The sequence below is a fragment of the Mesoplodon bidens genome (assembly GCF_964165515.1).
Source record: "Mesoplodon bidens genome assembly, chromosome: 20".
Classification (NCBI taxonomy): domain Eukaryota; kingdom Metazoa; phylum Chordata; class Mammalia; order Artiodactyla; family Ziphiidae; genus Mesoplodon; species Mesoplodon bidens.
The window spans coordinates 12,435,531-12,453,527 of record NC_138181.1 but is presented as its reverse complement, the minus strand read 5'-3'; the positions used below and the strand labels follow the sequence as shown (position 1 = coordinate 12,453,527).

The 17,997-nt window shown below is 50.5% G+C and overlaps 1 protein-coding gene across 1 annotated transcript; it reads left to right on the top strand.

Annotated features, from left to right (window-relative positions):
- Positions 1–458: 458 nt before the first annotated feature.
- Positions 459–17,997, top strand: ERLIN2 (ER lipid raft associated 2). Its single transcript, XM_081220962.1, has 12 exons — positions 459–551; positions 1,820–1,941; positions 3,208–3,289; positions 4,590–4,636; positions 6,312–6,373; positions 6,530–6,655; positions 10,122–10,195; positions 10,362–10,420; positions 10,949–11,040; positions 11,781–11,870; positions 13,755–13,834; positions 14,267–17,997. The coding sequence occupies exons 2-12, from the start codon at positions 1,835–1,837 to the stop codon at positions 14,465–14,467; spliced, it is 1,020 nt and encodes a 339-aa protein (XP_081077088.1). The 5' UTR covers positions 459–551; positions 1,820–1,834; the 3' UTR covers positions 14,468–17,997.

Genomic DNA, 17,997 nt, shown 5'->3' with positions numbered 1-17,997 from the left:
CTGTTGATTAGCTACGTAACGGTGCTAATCTGCACATTTAAAGGATGTTTCATTCAGCGGTGCTACAGGAGAGCGGAACAGAGGGCTAGAAGGCTTGCAGGTCGCTGGTACCTGCTCCGAAAAAAAGCAAAACAAAACAAATAAACAAAAAAACAGGCTTGACCTAACGTGGAGGGGAATCCGGAGCAAACTCCAAAGTCAAATCCTCGGAAAGTGACACGTCGGTCTGAGCACCCGCCGCCACTCGCCTCGTCCCCGGGGTCACTCTCCAGGCGCCCGCGCCACCCCCACCCCGGAAATCTCAGACCGCGGTCCTGACCGCCCGGACCGCGTCGCGGGCGCCTCCTGGCGGCCACCCGCGGCCACCGGCCGCTCGGGGCGCGGGAGCGGCACTGGCGAACTAGGGAGAGAAGAGGCGTGGTCTTCTCGCGTGAACTAATGGCGTCATCGAAGCGACGGGCCCGGAAGGAAGTGGCGTGCGGAGAGGTGTGGCGGTTTCTGCGGTTGCACAGGGGTTCGGACGAGTACGGAGCGCCTGGAGGGACAGCCTGGTACGCGGCCCCCGCCCCTTAGTGCGTGCGCTTGGGCCTCGGTGAGGCTCCCGGCAGGAGCTGATCGACGGTTCCCCACGGCCCCCAGCACAGCATCCTTTCTCCCTCGGGAGCGGGAAAGCAGCCCCTTTCTGTCCCGTCCCTTCCCCGCGAGCCTCTAGGCGGGACGGAGCGGAGGCTCTTGGAGCCTCCAGCCCCGACCCAGGGCTCCTGGGACTCGCGACCCTCTCTCAGAAGAGGGCAGGGAAGGAGCGCGAGGTGGGGCGGGGGTGACTTCGGGGAGGAAAGGGCTTTTGCAGATAGGACGCAGCTGCAGATCGGTAGCTGGAGGCCGCACGGTGAAATAAGTGCCTCGCAGACGTCTGCGCCCGAGTTAAGTTAGACCCGGGAGACAGAAATCCACGCGCTGGACGCGTGGGCCCAGGCGCGCCCGATTGGGAACCTCGCTGACAGTTACCGTAGTTTTTCCAGATCATTCAGTGTTCAGGAAATGAGTCTCTGGATACCAACTCTTTCGCGTCCTGGTGCCTGAATACAGTTGAACCCAGGAGCCCCAGAGTCTACCCAGCCTGGGGAACCCCCCCTTTCCCCTCTAACCATGGGCTTGGGGAACCTGTGAGGTGCAAAGTGCCAGTCAAGCATATGGGAGGGAGTGTGGCTTCAGTGGTGCTCAGAGACCTATATTGTTTAGGGCCAAAGGAATAACTGGGAAGGTGGATGAAAGGCCAGAGAATCCCGCCATGGAACTCGGCTCGCATGCTGTCTCTGTCGCTCCAGCCTCTGAAAGGAATAAATAATGGTTTCCTTTGAAGTGGCAGGCAGTTAGGACTGGGAGGCTCTGACCAGAATTACACAGCCACAACTGCCTGTCCTCTGACCTCCTCTGTAATTTGGGCCAACGTGCTGCAGGCTGCCTCGCTTCCCTTTTACTAATATGAGTGGCTCCGGTGACAGCCCATTCGTGTTCACAGAAAGGGAAGGCTGTGTCCTGAACGCTGCCCAATTGGCACTGGTTCTCCCTTGGGCCACGGCTGTATCGGGAGCCACTGCCTCTTCGGGGAGGTGGAGAGTATAATTCCATAGTTAAGGAATGGTGGTGCCAAGTGAGAGCAAGGAGGAAGAGAGTTGTAGATCCAGCCTTGTGTTCATACTACTACAGACTGGACGTGAGCCACTTTCCGGAGCTCAGCTTGGGGAGGTGCTCTCGCTGTCAGAGCTTTTCTCCCGCAAGTCAGAGCGCACATGTCTTGCTGTATCTTTTCCCCCAGGGTGAACCCTCACTGATGGCTCAGCTGGGAGCAGTTGTGGCTGTGGCTGCCAGTTTCTTGTGTGCATCTCTCTTCTCAGCTGTGCACAAGATAGAAGAGGGACATATTGGGGTGTATTACAGGTAAGGCAGCGACAGGGAGTAGCTTGCAACTTCCTGTTCACTGACTGGCTTTCCTAGTCAATGTTTAACAGATTCTGCTGACCAACTGCGTTTACATTTTGTTGAATAGGAGAGTCTTTTAAGTTGAGCTTTTGTGTCAGTGACCATGGGGAAGGGAATACACACACACGTAAGTACATACATAAATGTAAATATAAAACCTAGTAGTCTGATGCCATGGATGAGAATCGATAAACGTGTAGAGAGATTTAGGGAGAAAACCTAAAGGCAACCATGCTCCTTGAAGATCATCTCTGAAACACTGTTTTCTCCTACTTCCCTCTGGGCGTCTTGGTGCCACGAGCTTACCTCTGATGAGTACCGGTTCTTGATGGCAACCTGAGGAGATGTAATGTGGACCTACTCTTTAAAATTAACATTTCAGGAAAAAGGAAAGAGCCTGCAGGTTGATTTGTATCCATCAAGGCAAGCTCTACGATAGTGGTTCTTACAATAACCCATTATGTCACTTTATTTTTATTGCTCTTTCTAAAAAAAATGTATCTGTGACTTAAATAATATAAAGCAAAAAAAGCATTTAAATCTTGGGTTGCTTTCCTTTGAGTAACCTCCATAACCAAGTTATTTGCTTTAAGTCTTTATGAACTCCTTCTTATATGTACCCCATAATGCTTTTTCTCTGGATGCCAATAGCGAGTTCTAGAAGTCTGATTGGGTTTCCCTCTCCCTTTAATTATTTCTTCCCACCATCTGCTTCTAAGTCCCCCCAAATGGCTTTTAATTTTATTACCATTTACATATAACTTGATTAGAAAAGTAACTGTACTGCCAAAAATATATTTAGATGGTTTATCAAGTGTACTTAAAATTATTCTTTTGGTTCTTTGTGTCACTGGACTCCAACACTAGTACCATTAATTGGTCACTATATTACCGGATTTCACTGCCCAACAGACACGACAAAACAGCTCTCCTCTCTTATCTCAAGTATAGCCAGGGATTCTGCTGTCTTTATTCCACTTTGTCTGTGTGCCCATTTTTCTCACTGCAAAAGCATGAATAGCAGTTTTAGGTTTTAGCATCAGGCTTCCTAGAATATTAGGGTCAAGCTGAGAGGAAAAAAGGGATCTGTGGGCATGGCTCTGGCACATGTCACTCTATATTAAATGTTTATGGGGCTGCAGAGAAAGTGGGCCCAAACAGTATTGATGTAACAGACACCCCTTTCCTAAACCAAGCCTGCCTCTCTCTCTTCCTCCTCTGCAGAGGCGGTGCCCTGCTGACTTCCACCAGCGGCCCTGGCTTCCATCTCATGCTCCCATTCATCACATCCTATAAGTCTGTGCAGGTATACTCGGCTTGTGGGGCAGGGTGGGATGACTGCAGACTTGGGTGGTGATTAGTGCATGATTTGGAATGATTTAGCCATTGGATGAGTGGATGAGTATAATGCCTTTTCAAGGAATCACTTAAGAATAAGTCATATAGGGCTTCCCTGGTGGCACAGTGGTTGAGAGTCCGCCTGCCGATGCAGGGGACACGGGTTCGTGCCCCGGTCCGGGAAGGTCCCACATGCCGTGGAGCGGCTGGGCCCGTGAGCCATGGCCGCTGAGCCTGCACGTCCGGAGCCTGTGCTCCGCAACGGGAGAGGCCACAACAGTGAGAGGCCCGCGTACCGCAAAAAAAAAAAAAAAAAAAGAATAAGTCATATATATAATATAAAGTATGAGGCTCCATGAGCCCTTTACTTCTGGAGTTTTACTTGATTGTTGAAATAGCTGAACGGGGTCATTGCCTTGGCCCGTCATTCCCAGCTGGGAACTATGGCTTCACTTCAAGACAAAACCAGAGAAGAATCTGTTGTGAGTACGCAGAAGGAGAAGTAGGACGTTTGTGCATCTGTGTATTTTGAACCACAGGCTACCAACATAGATGGAAATAAAACACGGTAATTTTGCTGGTTCTTTTTTGAACTTCAGAGATGTGAACATAATTGGGGGGTGGTGAACTTGGAGAAGGGAAATGACAGCTAAAATAGGTGTAGGATTCGTTATGACAGACCCAAAGCCAGGCTAAGTTAGACTAGTCCTCTCTGAAGTATGTCCAGCTAAGAGGAATAAGAAGATTCAGAGAATGACTTTTAAACTAACCCAGGAAGGTATCCTGGGATACCTCCTCAGCATTTGCTCTGTAGGTTTCTTCTGCCATTTACTGTGCTTGATGGTTTTCAAAGTGCATTCATGCACATTATATCATTTGAGTCTCACAATAATCCTGAGAATGGGCCGAGCAGGTTTTAGAGGCTATGAGGTTAAATAAAGAATCTGCTGTTTCAAGACTAGTAAATGGAAGAAATGGAAGTAAACCCGGGTCTTAGGACTCCTAATCCAGGGTCTTTTTCAGTAAACCGTCATTGCTCAGCTTGTTCATGTGGTGGTTCATTTGCAGGGAAGCAGAGTGGGTACCTTTGCTTGGTTTAGTCTCACACTCTGTAAGTGAGGAGGATTCAATGGGAGTATTCACATTTCACAGAGGCCAAGTTTAACCCAAATAAGTATTCAAGGTGAAGGCTGTTTGGGTTTCCCAAAAGAACTCACTTTGTCTGTCACTGCTCACCTTACAGCATCTTATGTCTCCCCTAATTCCAGACCACACTCCAGACAGATGAGGTGAAGAATGTACCTTGTGGGACAAGGTAAGGTGCCCAGAATAAAGCTGTGAAGCCCAAATAAGAGGCAAGGCCATCTGGCTGGCTACAGTAAGAGACAGTGAAAAGGGATGTACCACTTGGTGGTTTCACCAAGTTCTCTGCCCCCAAGCTCCCTATGTTGTGAGTTGAGTAGGTGGTGGAGTGCAGTAGAGAAAATCGCAGAAGAGAGACAAGTTTGGAAGGGCCTTGAATGCCATGATAAAGGCTTTTAGCGCACAAATAACTTGCTAGAGGAAGATAACTTTAGCAGAACTAGCTATGGAGAATGTTGGAAAGGTGGTAGCGGGGGAGAGCTCAGGGGCAGGAAATTCAAAGAGAAAACCAATACGGTGGTCCGGTTGGAGAGTCAGGAAGGTCTGAACAGGGACAGGGTAACAAAGTAAACCCCCCCATAAGGAAACACTCGGACAAATGCAGAATCGGAACATCCCACAGAATGGCCCAACTTCAGCACAAAGTCATTGTACTTGGAGGGGCCTCGGGTCAAAAAGGAGACGTAAAGATATAAGCAAATGTAATAGTGAACCTTGCTTAGAACTTGGTTCCAAAATAACAGCTATTAAAGACATTACAGAAACTGCGTTAGTCATTTTGGGCTGCCATAACAGAATACCACAGACTGGGTGGCTTAGACAACAGACATTTATCTGCTCACGGTTCTAGAAGCTCAAAGTCCAAGGTGAAGGTGGCAGCAAGGTTGGTTCCTGGCCTGCAAGTGGCTCCTTTGCTGTGTCCTCACGTGGCCTTTCCTCTATGCGCGTGTGGAGAGAGAAAAAGATCTCTGGTGTCTTTTTCTTCTTTTCTTTACCAGTCCAGTCAGATCAGGGCCCCACCATTTATAACTTCATTTAACCTTAATTACCCCTGTAAAGGCCCTGCTTCCAAATACAGTCGCACTGGGGATTAGAGTTTCAGCATATGGATTTTGGAGAGCGCATAATTCAGTCCATGACACGAACTTCTGGGGAAATTTGGAGAAAGACTGGGTATTAGATGGTAAGGAATTACTGCTAATTTCCTTAGGTTTGGAAATGGTATTGTGACTCTGTAGGAGACTGTCATTATTCTTAGGTGATGGATGCTTGACAGGTGTTAAGGGCTAAGGTATCCTGACCACAGCTTGCTTTGAAATGTTCAGCAAAAAAAAAAAAGTAGATCAATCAACAGGTAAAATGTTAACAATTGTTAAATTTAGGTGTTGATATATGAGTGTTAGTTGTACTCTTCTTTCAGCTTTTCTGTATGTTTGAAATTGTTTTCTAATGAATGTCAGGGGCGGGGAGGGCTGAACTAAAGTGATGGTGAAAACAAAGTGAGAAACAGTGACCATTAGTCTCTTCCTTTCGATTGATTGCTTTAATCAAAAGGCACTGCAGATTCAAAGGAGGTGAACTACTCTTGTCTTACCGCCAAAGTTTCGTTTCACGGAGGTATTTTTAGGAGGTGTGATTTCTCACGAGATTGCGTTCTCGCTCTCCGCTCGGAAGGACTCCTGCCTGGAGCGCCTCCTGCCTCTGACCTCTCACCGCCCCCCTCAGCCCCCTCCCCCCGTGAACTCTCCTCCTTTCCTGTCAAGTCACACACCTCCCGCCACCCCTTGGGAGAGGCACTATATTCCAGAGCTTAGCCCTGACTGCTGTGTCCACGCCTCTTCCGACAGCGGTGGCGTGATGATCTACTTCGACCGAATCGAGGTGGTGAACTTCCTGGTCCCACACGCAGGTGTGTGCTTGCCGTGCCCCGCCCCCAGCCCAGCCCCGCCCCCCCACCGGCCCCACGCCTGCCCGTGTGTGCTGCAGCGCCCCGGGCAGGGACAGCTCCTGTGTCCGGGGATGTGAGTCCCGCCCGTCCTCATCCTGCATCTCTCCTTCCTCCCAGTGTATGACATAGTGAAGAACTACACTGCCGACTACGACAAGGCGCTCATCTTCAACAAGATCCACCACGAGCTGAACCAGTTCTGCAGTGTCCACACGCTCCAGGAGGTCTACATCGAGCTCTTCGGTAAGAAAGCCTCTTGCGATGATCACCTGCTCGAGCAGCCCTGCTTCCCCCGCCGCCTGCTTCTGAGCCGCCCACAGGGCGGGATGGGTACCAGAGGCCCGGAAGTGTTGAAGATCCAGTGCCCGGGAAGCGGGTGGTCACACAGGGCACTCCTGGGAAATGCTGATGCCGGCGGAAGAAGCTCGTGAGAGTGGTTGAGCGTTGGGCACAGAGGTAATAGTGGATGAGAGGACTCGCTCCTTTCCGGAATCGGAGGCCTGGGATGGAAATGTGTTCCCACTGTCCCTAAACATCGTTTTGTAATGAAGAGGGGTCAGTTCTAGAAGAGCCTTAGAGATTACCCAGCATCCTCCTTTCAAGATAAGGGTACTAAGGCCCAAAGGGAGGAAGTGCCAGAGCTGTCTGGTAGCAGAGCTGAAGCTCAGACCTCCCTCCCCTGGCTTCTGGCTTCATCCATGCCACCCTGGATGAAGGGCACCAGGACTGAGTGATGAGAACAGCAAGGGTCACGTTTAGTTCTAGAAGTGGGACAAGGACCATAGCTACTTACAGTTCCTAGAACCTCTGTGGGTTTTGGTGGTTGTTGTTTTTACCCTATACCTGTAGAGAGGAATAGGGAAACACTTAGAACAGAAAGGACCCACGTGGGACTTCCCTGGTGGCACAGTGGTTAAGAATCCGCCTGCCAATGCAGGGGACACGGGTTTGAGCCCTGGGCCAGGAAGATCCCACATGCCGCGGAGCAACTAAGCCCGTGCTCCACAACTACGGAGCCTGCGCTCTAGAGCCCACGAGCCACAACTCCTGAGCCCACGTGCCACAGCTACTGGGTGCACACGTCGCAACTACTGAAGCCCGCGCGCCTAGAGCCAGCCTCTGCAACAAGAGAAGCCACCGCAATGAGAAGCCCGCGCACCACAACAAAGAGTAGCCCCCGGGGCTTGCTTGGTGGCGCAGTGGTTGAGAGTCCGCCTGCCGATGCAGGGAACACGGGTTCGTGCCCCGGTCCGGGAAGATCCCACATGCCGCGGAGCGGCTGGGCCCGTGAGCCATGGCCGCTGGGCCTGCGCGTCCGGAGCCTGTGCTCCGCAACGGGAGGGGCCGCAACAGTGAGAGGCCCACGTACCGCAAAATAAAATAAATAAATAAAAGCAAATGAACTTTGCAATCAGTGGTAACAGCTATTCTTGACATCAGGACTGGACAGTGGTTTTTCCCAAGAAACTTCATTAAAAGGACCCTGAGTGAGAACATTCTGTAGAGTAGACAGAGGCGGAATCATTGGCGACACCAGTGGTCTTAATTAAGCAAACAGCCTTTTGCACTGTGTTTCAGATTTGGGAAATCATCAGAAGCACTTTTGACTTTTCTGCAGAAGAAAATGAATCTAAATTCACTTTATAGGCTTTGGATTCTCTTGTGGGGTTTGGATTCAGTGTGCTGTTAAGAACAATTCAGTAAATCTGCTGTTGATTTTTTTCTAACCTCAAACTGATAGAATTTCATAAAATATCTTAGTTTTCTTGCTATCCATTGTTTTAGAACTTGTGCCATTAAATGAACATTTCAAAGCATTTGAAACAACAAAAGACAGAAGAGCTCTAATTTCCATGTAGAGAGAATTAAAATGTGAAGTTGTTCTGCATTAGAGAACTTCTCACTATCTTGCAGATGAACTTGGAGTCCTAGTAAAGTAAAACTTCTTGTACAGAGGAGCTAGGGAAGTGTGTTTGCTTTGAAATATCTTTCTTTTTAACCTCATCCTTGCCAGCAAGCACTGTTTTGTTTAGAATCTGTTTGCATCTGCAAAGGAGAAACTCAAGTCTCTAATCCTGTTCCTTGAAGTTGGAAAGTTTTTCTCTGGTCCCCTCCTCTCAGGACTCATAGCCCTGACTTTCAGCTTGACTGCAGTTTTTATCACTGCTTGCTCTGATGCATCCTCTTTGCCTGTTTTATTAAAATGTTATCCAGTACTTGTTAAGAAGTTTGTCTGAAGACCCTCTTTGGGTTCACTTAATAACATAACTTAATCTGCATCTGTCAGCATAACCATCACCTATAAACAACTTAGCACTGGTGTTATTTTGGTAGTAAACCACCATGCAAAATATTTCTTCCAGATATTCCTAGAAAGTTACTAGCCCAGGGTCACAATTTTCTGCTTTGACTCAGAATTTAATCTGATAAACAACTGTGTTATTAACTTATGGAGGGTATAGGCCATCTCCCTTAAAGTTTGGTTGGTCTCCTATTTAAAATAGAAAATGTGGAATGGAATGTTTATCTCTAGCCATCAAATTGTTAGACCCATGTCAGGTGTGAGGTGCTGCCCTTATGGGCATTTCTCCCTCAGTGCTGAGAGGCTGGTGGGAACGTATCTGATATGTAGAAGTATTAAAACCCCTTGCTTAGCCATATGACAGTTGAAGAAAGTGCTGTTCTCAACCCTAACAACCAAAGCAGAATAATTAAACAAGTTCTTTATTTTGGGTCCCGACTAGCTTGAGCACATCACAACCCCTGTGGGCCTCAGTTTGAGCATCTATAACAGGCAAGGAGTTAGACGTACTGTTCCTCAAAGGCTCCTGGATCACGAATGGCCACTTAAGCAGATGGCAGCTGACAGTAGGGAGATGGTTCCGTGTAGATGTCCCAGCCTGGTTTCGTGGGTCCTTCTCTCAGTGCTCTTCCAGGATCTTACTGAGGATCTCATGGGCGGGGGGCAGGGCAGGGAAGGCCCAGGTCAGAGCAGGCAGCCTGGGCGCCGCTGTTCTAGGGTCACAGCTAGAGGGACAGTTGGTTACAGCTCTTCCAACCCTTGTCCGTGAAGTGACTCACGTGTCATGTTTCAGACAGAATCAAGACCAAAGCAAACAACACATCAAACCACTTGGGCTCGTTTCCAGAACTGTAAATTGTCATTTTTCTCCTTGTGTCATTTGATGGAGTTCCTAATGGAATTAGTCTTCCTTGGGGCTTTCCTTGACATCAGAGTCTGTTTTCTTTTAGAAACCTCTAAAATTACTAGATTCAATGTGCTTGGCTTTTTCAAAATACCTAACTTGGCCATTCCACCTTCCTTCTTCGTGAAAGCCAGGTGGCCACCTTCTGTTGCTGCTGTTTCTAGGGAAAAGCTGCCGCCTGACTCAAAAAATGTGCTAGAGTTGTTGTTTGTCCTTTTAAAGCTTAGTTCCCTTCTGGGCGAGGCTGATATTTTCTTGAGGCCCCAGGGAAAGGACACGCTCACGTCCGGCTCACGTAGCAGACTGAGTGGGCATCCCACTGTGAGAGTCTTGCAGGGCGTCTTTAGACATCCGGGCTCTGATGAGCACTCTGCCTTGGGAAGACCTTTTGCCTGTCAGGTGCATTCTTGAGCCGCTGTCTTGCCTTGCACTCTACCACCATACTTCCCTCCTCCCCGCCTGAAAAGTGTAACAGCTCCTTTTTCTATCTGTCTTGATTCCAGATCAGATTGATGAAAATCTCAAACTGGCTTTGCAACAGGACCTGACCTCCATGGCCCCCGGGCTCGTCATCCAAGTAAGCACCGCCCTGGTGGGAGCCCTGCCACCGCCCCCGGCCCCCGAGGAAGGTGCATCCCCTCTTCCAGAGGATGTCCTGTCTGTGCAGGAAGATCAAGGACCCGTGGAAGCTGGTCCCTCAGCCCCTCACCTCCTCATCGGGTGCTGTTTTTATCCCTCTCCAGGCTGTGCGGGTGACAAAGCCCAACATACCTGAAGCCATCCGCAGGAACTACGAGCTGATGTGAGTGTGCCCGGTGCCCCAGCCGTAACCACCGCTCTCCCCCGCCTCCCGTTCATCCCATCCCGGGGTTGATCGACGCCGGGCCAGGCATCCCCTCTTGAGTGTTTGTTACAGCGCACCACCCTGGAAGATGGGGCAGGCATGTCAGGACGCTCACCGGGGCTCCGCAACGACAGAGCAGGGATGCTCTTCAGAGGGCGGGGGAGGGGGCGGGGGGGAGGCGTGTGGCATTTCACGGCTCCTGCCGAAGAAGACGGGGAGAGGCGACTGCGTGGGCAGGCAGGTGCCTTTTACTGAAGTCAGTTATGCTTTATTTCCTCCCAATGAGTTTTGGAGGAGAAGGCAAGCCATGTCACCGCCTGCAGCAGAGCCGCTTTCACCTGGGACATTAACGAGCCTGCCAGGAGAGAGGAAGGCACGACAGCTTGCGTCCCCCGGGCCGGGGGCAGCTTGTCTTCAGGGCACAGTGAAGCTCCGCCGAAGCGGGTCCCCAGCGGCCTCACAGCTGTGCGTTTTTCTCCCCTTCAGGGAAAGCGAGAAGACGAAGCTTCTGATTGCAGCCCAGAAGCAGAAGGTGGTGGAGAAGGAAGCCGAGACAGAGCGGAAGAAGGCCCTCATCGGTCCGGCTGTGCTTCTGGGGTCCCCTTTCAGAGCAGACGGGCTGGGGAGGGTGGAGAGATTCAGGAAGCCCGGGGCACGGTCCTCCGAAGCCCTGCCCCACGCAGGGGCAGCCTTCATCCCCCGGAAACAGAGCTGAAGTGGTCAGATCACAGCCAGGGATCGTGAGTTTCGAGTTTCCACAGATCTCTTAAATGAAAGGAGCCCTTCCAGTTAATTCTTCATTCACGATAATAATAACACCGATTGGGCCCTTACTGTGAGCCGTGGGCTTTTCTAAACGCTCGCGGGTGAATCATCTCGCTCCTCACACACCCTCCCCCGCCGGGTGAGGCAGGCACCATCCTTAACCTCCTTTCACTAAGCTGAAGCCCACAGAGGCTGGATTACTGCCCAAGGTCACATGGCAGAGAAGTGATGGAAACGGGGTTCAAATCCAGGGACTCTGCCCCTGAGCCCGGGTTCCTCACCACTGCACCCGACGACCAGCCACAGCCCTGGCCACTCCCTAAAGTGCACTGGCAGGAGGAAACCTGTACCTTAACCCTTAAAACCTTCCTTTGGAAGAAATATCCTGTGACTTGGGAGAGGGAGCCTGCCAGGGCTGCCTCTGGGCCAGTGGCCTTTCACCCGAGCTCACCCACTGCCCTGCATCAGGGCCTCAGGTCAGGTGAAAGGTGCAATGCAGTCAAACTCTGGAAATATCAGAACTCTAAGCCTTTTCTCAACTTCATTCATACAGAGGCAGAGAAAGTGGCTCAGGTGGCAGAAATCACCTATGGGCAGAAGGTGATGGAGAAGGAGACGGAGAAGAGAATTTCGGAAATCGAAGGTGAGCAAGAGTGAGATTCCTGCCTGCCTTTTCCTCAAACCCCACTCTGTGGCCAGGGGGTGGGAGAGTCATTTCCTTTGCTCTGTAATCTCTGTTCTCAGATATTATGGTTTCTTTGGAACATCCCTTGTTCTCTGTGCTCTGACTCGAGTTTTGGGGAGATTCGGTCCAGGGTGGCGTTAATTTTCCACTTCAGAGAGATTCAGTCATTCATCAGATTTTAGTTGGGGTGCCATCAGGACTCTTCTGCCAGGCTTAAGAAAAAGGGAAGTCACGTGGTCCCTGCTGTCTTGGGCTCACAGTCTGGCACTGGAAGTAAACCAAGAAGCTAGGTCCAGACAGCAGCTCGCTCCCTCCTCAGAAGCCCGTGAACACCATAGTTTTGGCCTCTCAGGGTCCCTGTGGATGTTAAGCTGGGTGTGAAGAAGACACCTTTCAATACCGACACCTCGAGCTGGAGAGAGGTGTTGTCTTTGCCAGCTTCTCTGAATCTCACTCACCTTCAGTCCCCTGCCCCTCAGCTCTCACCTCATTCCCACCACCCACCTTCTCCTCCGTGTGGTGCCTTTATATCAAGCAAACTCTAGGCCAAAAACAAGACCTCAGGGCCCAGCTTCAGGCTGCACAGTGCTGTGTCCAGTTGTACTCACGATGGGGCCTCTCGGGCTTTGCAGGTGCCCGTGGAGGAGCCAGTTAGGCTTTTACAGATCGGCGGCTCCTCACTGGGCAGCTCTTAGCTGAACAGCACATTTTTATTATAAACGCAGGTCACCAGGCGCTAAGGCCAGTGGAGTTGGCCGCATGCACCCCAGCCAGCCTGCAGGCTTCCACCACCCAGGGCCTTGCTGAGGCTGTGCAGTGAGAACCCACCCCAGTGCCCCCTTGATTCCCAGGCTTTTGCTACAGACGTTGCTCATGCAAGGCTGGCCTCATTCCCAAGGCCAGGGAGTAAATATCAAAAATTTTGCATCAGGGCTTCCCTGGTGGTGCAGTGGTTAAGAGTCCGCCTGCCGATGCAGGGGACACGGGTTCGTGCCCCGGTCCGGGAAGATCCCACATGCCGCGGAGCGGCTGGGCCCGTGAGCCATGGCCGCTGAGCCTGCGCGTCCGGAGCCTGTGCTCCGCAACGGGAGAGGCCACAACAGTGAGAGGCCCCCGTACCGCAAAAAAAAAAAAAATTTTTTCATCAGCTTGACCAAAAGCTGGTCTGAGCAGATTAAGGAAGCAGATTGCAAAGTAGAAGTTTAAATGTGTCTTAGTCCAAACAGGTGTTAGTCTGGACCATGGCATGTCATGCCCTTCAAGTTGTGCCAGCTTAAGTGCTGCTAATTAGAGCCTTTCTGAAATGACTGATGGAAATGAAAAGGGAGCCGAAGTTGGAGAGGGGCTGAACTGTTGGGTTTATGGTAGTCGGTTTCGGGGCAGATCCACCTCGGGCCGTATCCAGAGCCTTCTTCGGTCTTCCCTTGGTCTTGCTGTGTACTAGGAGGGGAGAGCGCGGGGGTGGAGGGCTCGGAGACTGGAGGTTGAGGCGGGTCCCGCCCCTCTCCTCACAGGCCACAGAAGGAGTAAGCGGCTAGAAAGAGGACGTGTCTCCACGATGCTGTCGGAAAAGACAGCGTCGGGCACAGCGGCAGACTTGCTCAGAGTTAGCTAGTCCCCACCCCCGGGAGATGCTCTCAGAGCTCTTTCTTCTTGGTCGATTTTCACAACCACTTGTGAAACAGGAAAAAAATGCCTTTGCCCCAGTTTCATAAATGGGGAAATCAGAGCACAGAGAAGCCAGAGCAGTGTGCCCAGGGTCACGGGGGCAGTCGGGGAAGGTTGCGGGGACTAGGCTTCTGATAGCCTCTGCGCTTCACTTCACTGCGTTCTTCCCTTAAGATGCTGCGTTTCTGGCCCGGGAGAAGGCCAAGGCGGACGCCGAGTGCTACACTGCCATGAAAATAGCCGAAGCAAATAAGGTAAAGGCCCAGCGCCGCCTGGCCGCCAGAGGGCGTGTGCCCGGCTTGAGAGCTGCCGGGTGGTTGTCAGGACACGGCGCCTGCCCCAGCCCCTGGTGGTCGCGAGCGAGGACTCCTGGGCCGTGTAGGCCAGCGCCTTCCCTTTCCCTTAGCTGGACCCTGAGAGAAGTTTAATTTTGCTGGTAAACAGAGAAACTCCTGAAACTCTCGCAGTTCTCGCCTTGAGGACCTGAGATTGCTCCCTCCCAGGGAAGGGGTTTCGCGGTTACTAAGGTACCAGTGAGACCAGGAAGAGGCGCGGGGCGGGGGGGGGGGGGGGGGGGGGGGCGTGGTTCTCACGGAGACCCTCTCCTCGCGAAAGCAAAGGGAGGCCGCCCAGACTTTCCCCTAATCGGGCCCCACCAGCGTCTTCCTTCCTCGTTTTTCTTCCAGCTGAAGCTGACCCCTGAGTATTTGCAGCTGATGAAGTACAAGGCCATCGCTTCCAACAGCAAGATTTACTTTGGCAAAGACATCCCTGACATGTTCGTGGACTCTGCGGGCAGCCTGGGCAAGCACTTGGAGGCGCTGGCTGACAAGCCGAGCTTTGGCTTAGAAGACGAGCCCGCGGAGGCAGACGCGGAGGAGAACTGAACGTTTCTGTCCCCGGCCGCACGTGACACTCAAAGAGATCTTTATTTTTTAACGATGAACCAGCCCTCCCTTCCACACTACCTTCTTTGACTCTCTTCCACGTACTGTGGTGAAAAAAGAAGAAACGGACTTAAACCTATTCCCCTTCCTGGGAGGCGGGGGCAGGGACTGATGAACTGGGGTTTTCTCCAGGTAAGTGGGTCACGTGACTTCTGTTAAGATTTGGAAACCGTGGGCTAGACCTTGGACCTCCAGGCACTGATCTTCGCCCTTTGGAAGCTGGCTTAATTAGGGATGCTGTTAATGAGTGGGAGAAGTGCGGGGTGTCGCCTCCGATCGGACCGCCCTTATGTGGGGAAAGGCAGTCCCGTGTTCTCATCGTGCCTCTAAGGTGGGAGATGCCCGTGGGTGAGGCCCAGCTACCGAGCAAATACGTGCTTGTAAGTTTGCCAGCAGAGCTGTGGAGAAACAGCCGTGGTGGACGTTGGCTTTCCCGGCGCTCCTGGCCGTGAGCCCGTGGGTTACTGCCGAGGCCCGCTCTCTGGAGCCCCGGTAAGGAAGAGCTGGCGCTGTAGGTTTCGCCAGCTTTTCTACACACCACCCTCGTTGCCCCAGGGCTGAAAGCGTGGTGGCTTCCAACCACATTTTCAGGGTCAGGGTTTGGCCACCACCACGCAATTCTTCTTAAAACTTTTCACCTATTCTGTGATTTGGTTTTTTTCTCCTCTTAACCTGTTCGTTGGTTCCACTCAGCATCAGGAAGACAGGAATGAAGAACTCAGGTGTCTTCAAAGCTGCTGAAGTGGGACCGTGCTATCTGTTAGCCACTGTGGTACCTGCTTGGCAAACTGTGTGCGTTCCTTGAGATCAAGTGTCTTTTCACTGCTGTGGGGACCCTACGGTTGAAGACCTCCTCTGGGGGAGGAAGAAGGGCTCGTCCAAAAGATTCCCCAGTCTCAGTGCCTGTGACTTATGCTGGGGTGTGTCTGATGTAGTGATAAGGGGGAGCCCGTTCGCTAAGCGGCCGGTGTCTTTAAATCCAGGGCTCCAGGGCTCACACCGAGTGTTAAATCTCCAGAGACAGCTGTGTGGGTACGAGTTCACGCCCTAGTCCCTGGGTCAGAAGGGCTGCATCAGAATCCACTCAGATGTTTTTTTCATTACAAATTGGGAGATTTGGATGGGGGGAACACAAACATGAGCAAAAGGTTTTCTTGTGTCCTGAAGTTGGAGTTGGGGGCAGGAGTGTGTACCAGTCGCTAAGTGGAGGGCAGCTGTCTGGAGTGAACTTGTAAGCCTGTTGGTATCGTCCACGACAAGCCCTGGCTGAGGATTTGTTATTAGCTGCCCCCCTCCAAGAAGAACTCCCACTGTACCCCTCTTTTCTCGGTGAAACTACAAATGATACTTTCTGGCACAGATTTCCATCTCTCTTTTTTTTTTTTTTTTTTTTTTTTTTGGTGATACGTGGGCCTCTCACTGCCGTGGCCTCTCCTGCTACGGAGCACAGGCTCCGGAGCGCAGGCTCAGCGGCCATGGCTCATGGGCCCAGCCGCTCCGCGGCATGTGGGATCCTCCCGGACCGGGGCACGAACCCGCGTCCCCTGCATCGGCAGGCGGACTCTCAACCACTGCGCCACCAGGGAAGCCCCTCCATCTCATTTTTGATCCCACGCCCAGACTTCTGATTACTCGAATGGCCCCAAAAGTCAGGCTACCTTGCTTCTAAGTAGCACCAGGCTCTTCGGGAGTCGGGGGAGCATTCAGCCGGCCTAGGAATACACAAAGGGTTAACCCCTCTTAATTTTAATGTTGCCCTTCTCTGTTCTAATTTGTGAGACTTAGAATTCTCAAACCACCATTCCTGGTCACGCTTTGTGCAGGCAGCCAAATGTTCCTGGGAGTGATGGGTTTTAATGTGCTCAGAAGGCCTTGCAGGAGGCAGTTAGTCTGAGAGCAACGTAAGGAATCCATCATTAAGATACACTCACCCTCCTCCCGCTTCAGTGCTATTAATCACTTGTTAGGAGTACCATGTCATATCCAGCATCCCGGATTTCCATATTTGTTGGCTTCTCTGCTTTGAGACCGGCTGCCTAAGCCTCAGAAAACACTACTTCTCTCCAGTGGAATACGCAGCAAGGACATCTCAGCCTCTCTGAATAGCAAGCTTGCTCAGATTCTTAACCGGAACTTCTCTCTAATACTAGCATCCTGTGATGGCTTGTCCCTTGCACTCGATCACAAAGGAGCCTCGGTGAAGTCCTACACCCGCCCCCCTTCAGTGTCAATGTCACTTCTTCTTTAAGCAAAAACTATAACTGTTGTAGTACCCATTCGTTTAACTCCAATGTTGTCTGTACCTGCCTGAATAGGAACACCATGGAAATGGGCTGTTTCCAGCTTAGCTTGGGACAACTAACCAGTCTGTCTGTGTGACTTTGTTTCTGTAACACTTACTAGAAAACCTGATCTGAAAACATTTGAATTCTAAACGTGTAAACTGTGACAGCCTGCAGTTTTGTAGGCAGTAAAGTCATGGCTGCTATTGATAAATGGAACCTCTATCAAAATAAGGAACTGTTTATAAAAGTCAGTTTTTGTAGGACTTTCCAAGGGAAAATCACCTTGGTTGAATGTTTCTCACTCATTAAACTTTGCAGAAGTGATCTATATTCAGTACTGTTTTTAATCACTTTTTTAATATCAGGACAGAATATTTGAAAGGAAGCCACAGTTTGTTAATTTTTATATGACTAAAATAAATTCAGAGGGATCTGCGATCATATTAAGTTGAGAGAGAAAAAAAATCACTGAAAGAATTTTAGCAATATAGTCATCCCTCGGCATCTGCAGGGGACTGGTTCCAGGGCACTCCCCCCCACCGCATACCAAAATCTGTGGATGCTCAAGTCCCTTATATAAAATGGCCTAGTACAGCTGCCTCTGTATCCGCGGGTTCCACATCCACAGATACAAAGGGCCGACTATATTGATCCAAAAAAAGTAGATGTTTTATTAATGATCTGTTGCAGTTTCTATGGGTCTCTATCTTTCAACACAGATAACTTCACCATTTATAAACAGTGAAAGTAAGATCTTCATATTTACTGACTTACCTATTTAAGTTTGATCGAGGATAAGTTGTATCCTGACTAGTGGTCACTCTGCATCTATGGACTTAACCACTGCTTCTTTAGTTCTATTCAGTAGGGGTCTAGCCACTATTTCTGGTGTTTCCTTTTAAAAGAGGTAATAGCCAATCATTTTGTGTTTGTATTTCCATTCCTCTCTATTTCTGCTTTTGTGCAAGCTGGTGATTGAATAGTCAAAACTAATTCTACTTGCAAAGAGCCCCGAGGGCTGAAAGACCACCTTTGTAACTGAGAAATGATTGTTGTTATATTAATCACTCTACAAATGATATGCTGGATTAATTGCCTTGGACTGATAGATGGAAGAACTGTTTTGGACAACTCTAAAGGTGTGATTTGATGTCTTAGTTTTATTTTCAGTCTTGCTAAATAAAA